General features: G+C 38.9%; 1 protein-coding gene across 2 annotated transcripts in view; it reads right to left on the bottom strand.

Annotated features, from left to right (window-relative positions):
• COL11A1 (collagen type XI alpha 1 chain) overlaps nucleotides 1-12812 on the bottom strand; it is a 234636-nt gene that overhangs the window by 37748 nt on the left and 184076 nt on the right. For both annotated transcript variants that reach the window (XM_030573460.1, XM_030573461.1), the window contains exons 50-53: nucleotides 3533-3586; nucleotides 2860-2967; nucleotides 2609-2662; nucleotides 2276-2329 (exon numbers count right to left, since the gene is read on the bottom strand). In XM_030573460.1, the coding sequence (XP_030429320.1) occupies nucleotides 2276-2329; nucleotides 2609-2662; nucleotides 2860-2967; nucleotides 3533-3586 (270 nt within the window). The remainder of the gene's footprint in view (nucleotides 1-2275; nucleotides 2330-2608; nucleotides 2663-2859; nucleotides 2968-3532; nucleotides 3587-12812) is intronic.

Below are 12812 nucleotides of genomic sequence, written 5' to 3'. Positions count from 1 at the left end.
TATCTTTTCTGAGATGGGGTGATCAACACTGCATGCAGTATTCAAGGTGTGGGTATACCATGGATCTATATAGTGATATTATAATATTTGCTGTCTTCTTATCTGTCCCTTTCCTAATGGCTCCTAACATTCTGTTAGCTTTTTTGACTGCTGTGGCACACTGAGTGGCTGTTTTCAGAGAAGTATCCACAGTGACTCCAAGATCTCTTTCTTAAGTGGTAACATTTAATTTAGAGCCCATCATTTTGTACGTACATTTGGAATTATGTTTTCCAATGTGCATTACTTTTCATTTATCAAAATTGAATTTTATCTGTCATTTTGTTGCCTAGTCACCCAGTTTTGTGAGATCCCTTTGTAACTCTTCACAGTCTGCTTTGGACTTAACTATCTTGAGTAATTTTGTATAGTCCGCAAATTTTGCCACTTACTGTTTACTTCTTTTTCTAGATCATTGATGAATATGTTGAATAGCACTGGTCCCAGTACAGATCCCAGAGAACACTGCTATTTGCCTCTCTCTGTTCTGAAAACTGACCATTTATTCCTATCCTTGTTTCCTGTCTTTTGATCAGTTATTGATCCATGAGAAGACCTCTCCCCTTATCCCATGGCTGCTTCCTTTGCTCAAGAATCATTGGTGATAGATCTTGTCAAAGGCTTTCTAAAAATCCGCTGGCTTACCCTTGTCCATGTGATTGTCAATCCCCTCAAAGAATTCTAATGGATTGGTGAAGCACGATTTCCCTTTACAAATATCATGTTGACTCTTCCCCAACAAACTGTCTGATAATTCTGTTCTCTACTATAGTTTCAACCACTTTGCCTGGTACTGAAGTTAGGCTTACTCGCTTGTAATTGCCAGGATTGACTCTGGGGTCTTTTAAAAAAAATGCTATCCTCCAGTCATCCACATTAGCTATCCTCCAGTCATCTGGTACAGAAGCTGATTTAAATGATAGGTTACATGCCACACTTGGTAGTTCTAAGATTTAATGTCTGAGTTCTTCATAACTCTTGGGTGAATAGCATCTGGTCCTGGTGACTTATTACTGTTTAATGTAGCAATTTGTTCCAAAACCTCCCATATTGACACCTCAGTCTGGGACAGTTTCTCAGATTTGGCACTTTAAAAGAATTACTCCAGTGTGGGAACCTTCCTCAGATCATCTGCAGTGAAGATTGATGCAAATAATTCATTTAGCTCTTCTGGCTCAATTTATAACCACTCTAAGTAGGTGGTTACTACCCTCATAAATGTTAACCTAGAGATTTTTTGAAAATATATTTTCAGACTAATTCATCAGTACAAATGTAACATTAGTCTGGAATAAACATTGAGCAACAATGTTCATTAGGAATTTCCCCCATACGCCTCTTTTTCTGTTACTCCACTCAGCTTAGTATGCTGAATGCTTCTACTAGGTTCCCATTAGCACTAATGAGATAAATGGCATTTATGTGTATAAATCTCTCATATACTGACAGCTGAATAGATTCACCAAATGGGAACGCCATGAGACCTATTGGATAACATTGTAGGACTGAATAGTTTGATAAGCTATTTGGCATGAAGTACTTGCTTAGTCTCGAGTCAGAAATGTAGATGCAAATTTTCTGAAGCTTACAAATACCCCCTTCCCCTGCCAGCGCACAACCTAGCTCTATCCATTTTCCCTCTAATTAAAAATCTCCCTTTCTCCATGCGTGCTGAACTATAGCAGGGATTTCCCTCTCAGACCCTTTTGATGCTGGAAATAAGGTTTTCTAAGTGGGAAATTCTAGCCTCTTGCATCACAAGGTTAAATTAATGAAGTTTAATATATGCACATCCATCACACAAGAACTTATTTGCGTAGTAGGCTCTGAGTCCTGATGGCATTTAGCTACCACAGTGTTATCCACCTTAGATTTTAAGACTTGTGCTCATTCAGCACACAAACTGAGGGAAGTTATATAGCTATTGTTCCCTCTCAGACTATAAATGATTCCATTTTTATTGCTTCATATTTTACCACAAAAAATGTGTCCACATTTGAAAAAAAATGGGCAGCACAATCATACACAAAGACCTACTATGATTTGGGTTCTGTGTGGAAATTAATTTACAATATACAGTGAACTACAAAAGAGAATTTATTTAGAAAATATTTTTTGAAAATATCTTCATTTATAGAAAGCTGACCCTTTCTACTTATTTAGCAGAAGTTGCTTTCTTAGCATGGAGGAATACAGAGCACAAATAAAATAAAAATGTTAGAGACAGCTTACTTACAGGTTGACCAGAATCACCATCTTCTCCTTTCTCCCCACCTGTACCATCTTGACCCTAAAGAAATCCCAGGGAGAGAGACACATTTAAATCAGTTGAATTTTGATTTATGGTCTCACCCATAATGTATGTTGTTTTTCTACAGGACATTTTCTTGAAAACTTACTATAAAGTTTTGGTAAAATGAATTAATTTTAAGATCCTGAAACCAAAAGCAGCCAGAAAAATACCTCTCCCAGGGCAGATCTCTTTCCCATTGAAGTTAAGGAGAGTTTTACCTGTGACTTCAGTGGGAACCAAGATTAGACCCTAAATCTAGTTTGTAAGAATACTTACAGCAGGGCCAGGTTCACCAGGGGGACCAGGATCTCCGGGGAAACCAACAGGGCCCTAGACAAATGGGAAAGAAAGAAAGGCTGAAATCTTACAACAAGAAGTATGTTAAAAGTCATTACAAAGTATTTCAGTTAGAAAAGCACAATTGTATAAACTCCAGAAATGCATATACAATCCTATAAAAGTGTTAAATAAAACAATGTGCTGTGGTGCAATAATGCCCTTATTTTTAAATGAATAGGCTCACTTACTGGATTACCCTTAGGCCCATCATCACCTGGAGGTCCTTTGGCACCTGGAGGTCCAGCAGCTCCAGGTGGACCAGCCTCACCTTTTTCTCCCCTTTCACCTTTTGGTCCCTGTAAACAACATAAAAATGTTAGCTTTCTGGAACTAGTACACCCAGAATATGTAAGAGAAGGAAGATCTACAAGTTAATGAGAGTGAAAAAGATGCTCTGAGATGTTAATTGTGAAATTTTATTATAAAGGCTTGTCTTTGGAATAGAAATGGGATCCAAATCAACCCCCAAACTGGAACACCCACAGATCTCAGGACAGTTTCAGATCCTCATCAGTGTGAAGATATTGATGCACAGGCCCATCTCTAGTTTGGAATGAACTTTTCCACTAACAAAGAGAGACAAATCAGGCTGGAAGAAATGTATTGACAAAATACATAAACTTGATTGTAAAATACACAATAAGCTTGTCAGAAGAAGAAATAAATGTTATCTCACACAGTTGTAAGATTCCTTTTGTCTTCCAGTTGTTATTATACAAGAAAATATGAAGAAAGCATCTGAGACTCCAGCTGCATAAAGAATCTGATTACACAGAACCTGAAATTCCTTTAAAGGAAGTTTTAAGTAGGTAATTTATTGTAGTAGAATAATAGTAATTAAAACAAACAAACAGTACTCACGCCTGGGCCAGATTCTCCAGGAGGTCCAGGGTTACCAGCTTCCCCAGGCTCACCCTATAAAAAAATGAGTGCAAATTAATGTTGTACTGGCATTACTGGTAATACTCCCCTGTATTTACCTGTATTATTATGACTTTTCATATAGTTTGAAACCTAGGCTCTCAGAACCTGCCAACAGTTATGCATGTGAGTAACTTTACTCATGTAAGTAGTCCTACATGTGTTTTCACAAAATTGGGGCTTTAACTAGGAGCATTAACTATTTAGACAGAGATTATCAAAGGCACAAACTCAACTTTCAATGGGAGCTGGAAACTGAACTTCCCTACGTTCCTTTTAAAAATCTCCCCATTAATTGTTTCCTTTTTTGTCCTTTTTTCCTAATCAGAGAAAAGTCAAACACATATATTGGTCATCTGCATCTTTCTTCCTGGGAGCTATGTTTCTGGAAGCATATCCTTACAAATTAGCAAATACTAACTGAACATGAATTTCAAATGATTTTAGACATTAGCACTAGTGTTAGTACTGTAATAAATAATAACAAAAAGAATAAAATAATAAACACCTAATAAAACTTTCACCAGAGGCCACAAAGGGACTCAGTGTTTTATCAGTAATGGGAATTGTTAAGTAAACCAGATGGCTTCTAAGAGAACACCATATACAAACAATCTATTCAAAGTAAAAGGTTACACTGTATTAAGTTAACTTTTGATTTAATTTATTCTCTTTTTTGAACCAATGCATAGTACTGTACATGTCAGGTCTGTCTTTTCAGCCACTCCTTTTAAAGTGTAGTTATGAGTGATTATTTTCTAGCTCAGTGGACTGTTAAATAAACTTCACAGAAAAGTAGCTTGCTACTAAAATGTTCTGTTGTTAATAATGCCCCAAATATACAACTCTCTGAATGTATAACAGAACCTATTTTCTACCTGCTGGCAAGAACTCAAGAAAGAAATGCATATTTTTACTTAAAAGATTTCTCAATTTAACTGTCAGTGTGTGAAATTATTGACATTTGTCTGCTCAGAAATTAAAAAAAAAATAAAACTAGAGAAGTTCTCAATTTTCTCCAGTAGCAAAATTAAGACTAAAGCTAAAATACCTTCTTTAAAACAATGATGTGCAGTACCATGCCCTACAGGAGAAAGATTATATTATTCTGTTCACTATTACAGCCAATTAGATCATCTTCAGTTCCTCAGCTCCTCAGAAACAACTTTAAAATGCCCTTGGTAAATCTGGCTTTAGAAATTGTAGTGTTTTATTATGCTTGTTAATTTAATTTTGCAACAGTCTAAAATCTTACTGTTTTATTAGTAGTAATGATCTTTCTTAGGTACTTAGGATTAAGAAGGCTTCTGCAATACAACATTTATACTATTTTAAAAATAAAGTTTTGTCAATTGTTCAGTTTAAGGGGCTTGCTTTAAAATTTGTTTTCTAAGGAATTTCACATTCTTCACTATCTTGTTCTCTGCAGAGATCTCACACCATCATTATTATTGTTTCTCTATACATGCCTACATCTGTAAGGTTAGATTTATGCCACTAGGGAGAATTTGAACAAGTCTCTGAGCTAGCAAGAGGATCAGCTTTTTCTTGGGTTATCCAGGCACATGAAAAATTGGTAAATATATACAAAATGTAAAAAAGGCAAAAATATGAGTTTCTATAACAACTTTTAACAATATTAAACAGCCTGAAGCCCGATTCACCCATATGGCAATATCTATGCCATGTGGAGACCATTAACTTCAATAAGACTTCCAGATGTAAGGGACTCCCTACATGCATCAAACTGTAGGATCGAGGTCTCATTTAGGGAGTTGCATAAGGACACTGATCAAGAACCCAGTTGTGCCTGTCAATCTTCCAATGCAGCACAGTTCCTCACTGAGTTTCCCAGTGTGTAATTACGATATGGTTTACTCTTCTTCTGCTTCCCTCAATGAGCTTTTAATCCAACCTATGAAGATGAAGGAAGGGAAGGAGCTAGGAGCCTTCCCTGTCCTCTTTGAGGTGTGTTCAGGGACACACAAAGAACACAAGTGCTGCACTCTCTGGCACTCTCAGTTGTGGTTGGCCCATAAGTGGGCCTTGAAAGGGTAAGAAAGCTTCTTGAGAGTCCCTTCTCAGGGCATCTGTGTAAGTGACAGCTACAATCTGGCCTCACGTAAGGACTATATATAAACTCATAAATAGATACCTCAAACAAAGATGACCTTTCCACTATCTAATGTTTTGTAGTATGAAATCCAGCCTCTGTATTTTGTCTATAGTGGATCTCATGCTGCAAAACATAAATTGCTGAGCATTTCCAACTCCAACTGGAATCAGTGAGAGATGGTAGCTGTTTCATAAACAAACAAAACATAAACATAAACATAAAGCTTCTACTGTAAATTCAATTTGGAGCCTGGCAAATAGTTGAGGACAAATTTCCAGAAGTGCTGAGCATTTCCAACTCCAACTGGAATCAGTGAGAGATGGTAGCTGTTTCATAAACAAACAAAACATAAATTGGTGTGAAAGTTCATATTTGTTTCACGCAGATTTTTTTATCGAGTTTAGATAGTGCTTATGTGGAGCAAGATGGCCTTATCTTCCCCTAGATATATATTTAGAGAGTGCATATTTATATCACAGATGTTAAATAGATGAATAATCAATACACTATAATTTGTTAATGAAAACATTTCTTTTTTGCCTTTTGGCTGAGCTCAAAGGTTGTATCAAATGCATATTTGATTCATCCTTCACATGGGAACTGTCTCCTTTTCTTGAGATCTATTCTATCTCTAAGTACTGGAGGGCCTTAATCAGATTTTACTCGGGTAAAACCTGAGAGACATCACTGAAAGCTTTTCTTAACAATATCTCAGTAAGGACATTGGCAGTTGTTCCTAAACTACAAAAAGTAAGATAGTACCATAGATGTGTTTAAATCTGGAATCTTACTTTCATTATTCACGGAGAGTAATTTGTATTAGACTAAAGGTTCTAATTTTAAGTAAAATAATTCTAGAAAATATGGAATAGAAAAAAGATAGTGGATAGAAGGGGGCCACCTTCTGGTTATGCTACAGACTAGTGCAATTGGTTTTGTAAGCGTGTGAAAACACTGAAACACCAACTCTGAATGACAGTCAGTGTGCAGGGGTTTTAAACACCGATCTGTTTCTCTGTCTTCCTCACAAAGAAATGTCCAAGTATGAAAAGGTTATTATGAAGATAGAAGAGAGATCAGCTTCAGAGATTCACAGAGCTTCTAAAAGAGGTTACATTTATCAGCCCTGAATTACACGGGCTTATGCGATACACAGGTTCTGTAATAACCCTCGGCCTGAGAGTTGAATTTGATCCTATGGGAACCAAATTGTTCTAATTCCAGGAAGAAATTTTATCATGTGTGTGGAGAGATCAGTAAATCATGCAAAGTTATTAAGGGCCAGATCCTGTGATGGTGTAAATTGCCATAGCTCAATTGACTTCATATAGCAAAGCATAATGATTTATTTTAGCATTCTTAAAAGAACTCCAAATAATAGGCATAAAATTAATGATTTCAGCTTTTCTTCAGTTCATGGACACGTAATTTTTCACCATTCACCGGAGACAATGCTTAACTCTTGATGGTGAGGAGGGCATAATTTAAAGGTTCTGGGGGACACATGACTGCCCCATGCATCGCTTCTGGGCTGAGGAGCAGCAGTAGATCCAGGAGCACCAGTGAGCGAGCAACTCAGGGAGAATCTCATGGCAGCCAGGCTCTGCCGGTCAGTGCCAGGCTCCTTTGGGCGAGAGGCAAAAGCACTTCAAGGCAAAGCTCAGAGCAGTGCCACCTGTCCTCCCAGGGGAGCTCCTGGCCATGCAGAGGAGGCCTGGCTTAGGGAGCAGGACAGAGAGGGCCACTGGGCAGCCAGCCAGCACACCAGCTCCCACAGTGCAGAGAGCCAGCGGCCTGAGCAGGCCAGGCAGCTCCCACCTGCTAGCTCTTGGCAAGAGCCAGGTAATGGTTTTAAATTGTGGAGTGTGCCATTTTGAAAATCTCTGTGCTAAATGGAAGGTGAAAATTGGGGGAGGGGGGTGTATGACCCCATCTACCATCCCACGTCACCTCTGCCATTGACTGATTCTGCCTGCTCAACACAATATGAAAAGGCATAATTAATAGAGTGATGGCACAACATTCAGTGCATACACATCCTTTTATTACATTATGTTTGTACTAGGGTAACCAGATAGCAAGTATGAAAAAAACAGGACAGGAGGTTGGGAGTAATAGGCGCCTATATAAGAAAAAGTCCCCAAAAATGGGACTGTCCCTTTAAAAACAGGACATCTGGTCACCCTAGTTTGTACTGTATTAAATAATAATACATAAGATTTATGTTACACTTTACAGCTGCTGAGAGCTGTACATAGCAGAGTATTTACTAATGAAACCCATGACCACAAACAAACTTCCACTAGCATCCTGTGTTTTTTTTTTGTTGGGCCATCTAGAAGAGAAGTTTGGGGTTTATTTGTATTTATTTCTGTTTTATTTTTGTGCAAGCCAACCCACAGATTTTCCAATTTCAGGATGACATTAAAAAAATCTATTTTATAAAGAGTACAGTAGAACCTCAGATTTAAGAACACCAGAGTTACAAACTGACCAGTCAACCATAGCCCTCAGTTGGAACTGGAAGTATACAGTCAGGCAGCAGCATAGACAAAAACAAACCAAACAACAACAATAAAAAAAAACAGTACAGTACTATGTTAAATGTAAACTACTAAAATAAATAAAGGGAAAATTTTTAAAAAATTGACTAGGTAGGGAAACTTGTTCTGTGCTTGTTTCATTTAGATTAAGATGGTTAAAAGCAGAATTTTTCTTCTGCATAGTAAAGTTTCAAAGCTGTATTAAGTCAGTGTCCAGCTGTAAACTTTTGAAAGAACAACCGTAACGTTTTGTTCCAAATTATGAACATTTCAGAGCTACGAACAACCTCCATTCCTGAGGGGTTCCTAACTCTGAGCTTCTACTGTAAATTCAATTTGGAGCCTGGCAAATAGTTGAGGACAGATTTCCAGAAGTGCTGAGCATTTCCAACTCCAACTGGAATCAGTGAGAGATGGTAGCTGTTTCACACCTCTGAAAATCAGGCCCTAGTGTCATATTACAAATAGAAAAGAATGGATTTATAAGACTACTTCTGAACTTAGGGCATTACACTTTCCAATTAAGTATATGGGCAACAAGCTGCATGTATATCTTACATGCAGTTTATCATGCTTTTCCCCCTAATTACTTTGGCATACAGCCTCACCTTACCCGTTCAAACTATGCTGGTAGGTTTTGTTCTAATACCTTTTCTAATTATAATCTGCACAAAGAGTATACTTTGGGGAGAAGTTTGTTTTTAAGTGGTTATGCTTGAGTGTAATGGAGAATCTTACCATTCCAGGGAGCCTACAAGCATTAATAATGCAACATTACATGCACATTTGTAGTGAAGATGCCTTTGATCAGTTAGGCCTATATTTTGTGTGTATAGTGGAGGAATCAACAGGCTGGATAAAAACACATCAAATTAAATATGATAAAAAGTGTTTATAGCTTGCTAGCAGATAAAGCGGCCTTTGAAACACTAGTATTAATGACTGAATATCTCCTTCTAGTTCAGTCACACAAATATTAATGTGATCAAATGCTGTGCTTCCCTCCTCAATAGTAACAGAGAGGATACCAAAATGTTCTTCCACACTTTACAAAGAACTGTGCTCATATTACCTAGCATGATGAGCCTACCCTGAAGGAGACCCAGGGCCGGTGCAAGGATGTTTCGCGCCCTAGGCGAAACTTCTACCTTGCGTCCTCCCGAGTCCCTAAGCCACCGCCCTGAGGTGCCTCCCCCCGTGGCAGCTCCCCACCTCTCACCCTCCGCCCTGAGGCACACCCCCCACCCCAGCTCATCCCTGCTCCACCTCCACCCGAAGCACACCATTGCTGCTTCACTTCTTCCACCTCCCAGGCTTGTGGCGCCTAAGCTGATTGGCGCCGCGAGCCTGGGAGGCGGGAGAAGTGAAGCAGCGAGGGCGTGCTCGGGGAGATGGCAGGGCAGGGGTGTGCTGGGGCGGGGAGTTCCCCTGCGGGCTGCCGCCTCCCTTACTTGCTGCAGGTGGCCCTCCCCACGCTCCCCTGCCCCAGCTCCCTCCGCCTAAATGCCAGATCTTCGGCCGCCCCAGTCACCGCCGAAGAAATGCCACCCCCCAAATCCTAGCGCCCTAGATGACTGCCTAGGTCTCCTAAATAGTTGCATCGGCCCTGAAGGGACCGTAAGGCCAAAGCATGCTTATGCATTAAACACCATTGAAAGGAAATATAAAGAAGAAAGGGAAAAGACATGCTTAGTTTTGTAGGGTGAACAACCCTACCATTGCCAGAACAACGTCTGAGTATAAATGATTCACACAGCACAGACTCTTTTTGACAGAACAATTCTCTATGATTTCAAAAAACTGGTTGAGCGCATTATGTGAAATTTAAATGAAGAAGGAATGTGTCTTCACTGAGAAACCTGGCATGTATTTAAAGCTTGGGAATAGTAAAACAGAAGACAAGTAATTAGAAGAAATAAAAAAACTTAGCAAAATAATGTGCTTGAAAGCATCTGTATACGAATGCAGAGAATATGGGAAATAAGAAGAAATGAAAATGATACCCAGTGATGCAGAGTGTGAATTAATGTTCTTGAATTAAACCTAGTGGGATAATTCTCACACGTGAATGTAAATGGGGGCTCAAAACCATATAGAAGAATCAGAAAGGGAAGAAAAGGAGCAAGGGTGGCAATATGTCACAATTTTTACAAAATAATTGGGATATAATTTGGTCACAAGGACAGGGGTGGCTCTAGCTTTTTTGCTGCTCCAAGCATGGCAGGCAGGCTGCCTTTGGTGGTGTGCCTGTGGGAGGTTCCCAGTCCTGCGGATTCGGTGGCTTGCCTGTGGGAGGTCCGCCAGTCCCGCAGCTTCGGCATACCCGCCATTGAATTGCAGCTGAATCCATGGGACCGATGGACCTCCCACAGGGAAGCCGCCGAAGGCTGCCTGACTGCCGCCCTCGCAGGGACCGGCAAGCCGCCCCCCACAGCTTGCTGCCTCAGACACGGGCTTGGAGCACTGGTGCATGGAGCCACCGCTGCATGAGGATATACTTATCTCATAGAACTGGAAGGGACCCCAAAAGGGCATCGAGTCCAGCTCCCTGCCTTCACTTTTACTTTAGGTAAAAATATAAAGGGTGAAATCCTTGCTTCATTGAAACTAGTGGCAAAATTCCCATTGACCTCAAGGAAGCCACAATTATATCCAAGGATGTTTTTTATTTTTTTTTTTACAAGTAGCAACTACAGTCTTAGGCTCACAAGACCAGGAGACAATGAAAATGAGAAATATATGGACAATTAAGATGCTCAGAAGTGAAGGATGCTGGATGAGAGGATTTCAGCTCCCCAGTCATCTGTGTGATGACAAATACAGATAAACATGGAAGAAAGGGATTCCTATGGTACATAAAGGAAAACTTAAAAGTTCTAGGAATGGAAGAAACTAATTTGGATATACTTCTTAACAGTGCAATTTTCAGTTAGGTACTGGGTACAGAGACATGACATTATGGACCAAGGCGGTAACAATCTCTCTATACAAGACGTCAGATATTTAACGATAGTGAATCTAGACATTCATTTCTGGGCTCTCCATACCAAAAATATGTCAACACATGGGAGGGAATTCAGAGAAGGAAAACCAAAAGTATTAATTAAATGGAGGAAATGAGGCATAAGGAAAGATAACTAGTTACAAGCTTGGTCAAACAATATTTATGTAGGGATATTATAGTCTTCTATGTGTTTGAAAGGTATAAACATAAAGAAAGGAGAAAAAATATGCAGAGGGTGAAAAAAGGCTTATAACTAAGAGTAATGGAATGAAGACTCTCTTAAGAAAAGTTATGGTAGTCCCATCATTTTAATTTAAAATTGGACTGGGAAAAGCATTGGGAAATATAACTTAGAAATTACCTTGCTGACTGATCTCATTGTACACTGTGAAAACTGTGAGCACGATGGTTTAGATCCTGCATTACACATCCTTTGAAGGTGATAGACAGTTGTCTTCTATCTTTTCAAAACAGAGGGGCAATTCAGAACACCTAATCAGTCTTCCTTAGCTGCTGAAGCAACAGCTCATGGTCAGTCTTGCTGAGATATCCAGCATGATGAAAAGGTCCAAATAACCCTGATCTAAAAGCAAGAAGTGATTAATTATGACCTTTTCTGTTATGGTTTTAAATCAAAAGGAAGGATAAGACTAGATGGGAACCAACGTAGGTTGTTGATGTCCAAGAGCATCTGGTATTGAACAGTCATTGCCTTCTCAACCACTCTTACTTTGCATATTATATGAAACAGTCCTGAATTGATATTTTTAAACAGATCTCTGTCTCTAATTTCTATATTTGATTCAGTAAAAAAAAGCCATACTCTCACCTGTATGTCAAAGTTTTTCAGATACAGATGTTGGAAATAGCTAGTAACCCTGAATCACAGTATAGCAAAAACTAAGAACTATCGAAGCAGAAACTTATATGGCACTAACTTGTAATTATGTCCTTTTTAAAGTCTTGATACATCCACATTTTTTTTTGCCTAGATATACTACAGAAGAAAACATGAGATTGTGTCTCCGAGTAAAACTAAGGCTAATGACCAAAAATAAGATGTTTACTGTCACTACACGTATTTGTGGACTAAGATATGACCCACTGCAAGCGTGGCAGAATCTGACCCTCTAGAACATGGTGCTGATTAACTAAATGATCAAATCAACCTCACTTTTGTCATTAGCAGTAGTATTACTGATACACACCTTTAAGGATTGTTCTATAATTTGCCTAGGCAAATAACATTTTTGTCTGCAGCATGATACAGAAAACAAGCTGCAATGTGCAAGGTATGAAATCTGATTGAAGTATTATTCTCAAGGTGAACTGCTAAAATAAATAGTAATTACTAAAGGTGTGTGAGAAAAATTTTACTAGCAAGAAATTTCAATATTACCTAGGCTATACTTTACCTGTATGACTTTTGGATACACAATGATCAGCTACATAATGATTGAATACCTCTGTCCTTCTCTTGATAGCCATCAAAAAGATAGTTAAATATTACAATATGCTGTGGGTATGATCTATCTTTACTGGAGAAGAAACAACTGT

Source organism: Gopherus evgoodei, chromosome 8 (genome assembly GCF_007399415.2).
Source record: "Gopherus evgoodei ecotype Sinaloan lineage chromosome 8, rGopEvg1_v1.p, whole genome shotgun sequence".
Classification (NCBI taxonomy): domain Eukaryota; kingdom Metazoa; phylum Chordata; order Testudines; family Testudinidae; genus Gopherus; species Gopherus evgoodei.
The sequence above is the reverse complement of the archived record's forward strand: the minus strand, read 5'-3'. Positions and strand labels throughout refer to the sequence as shown.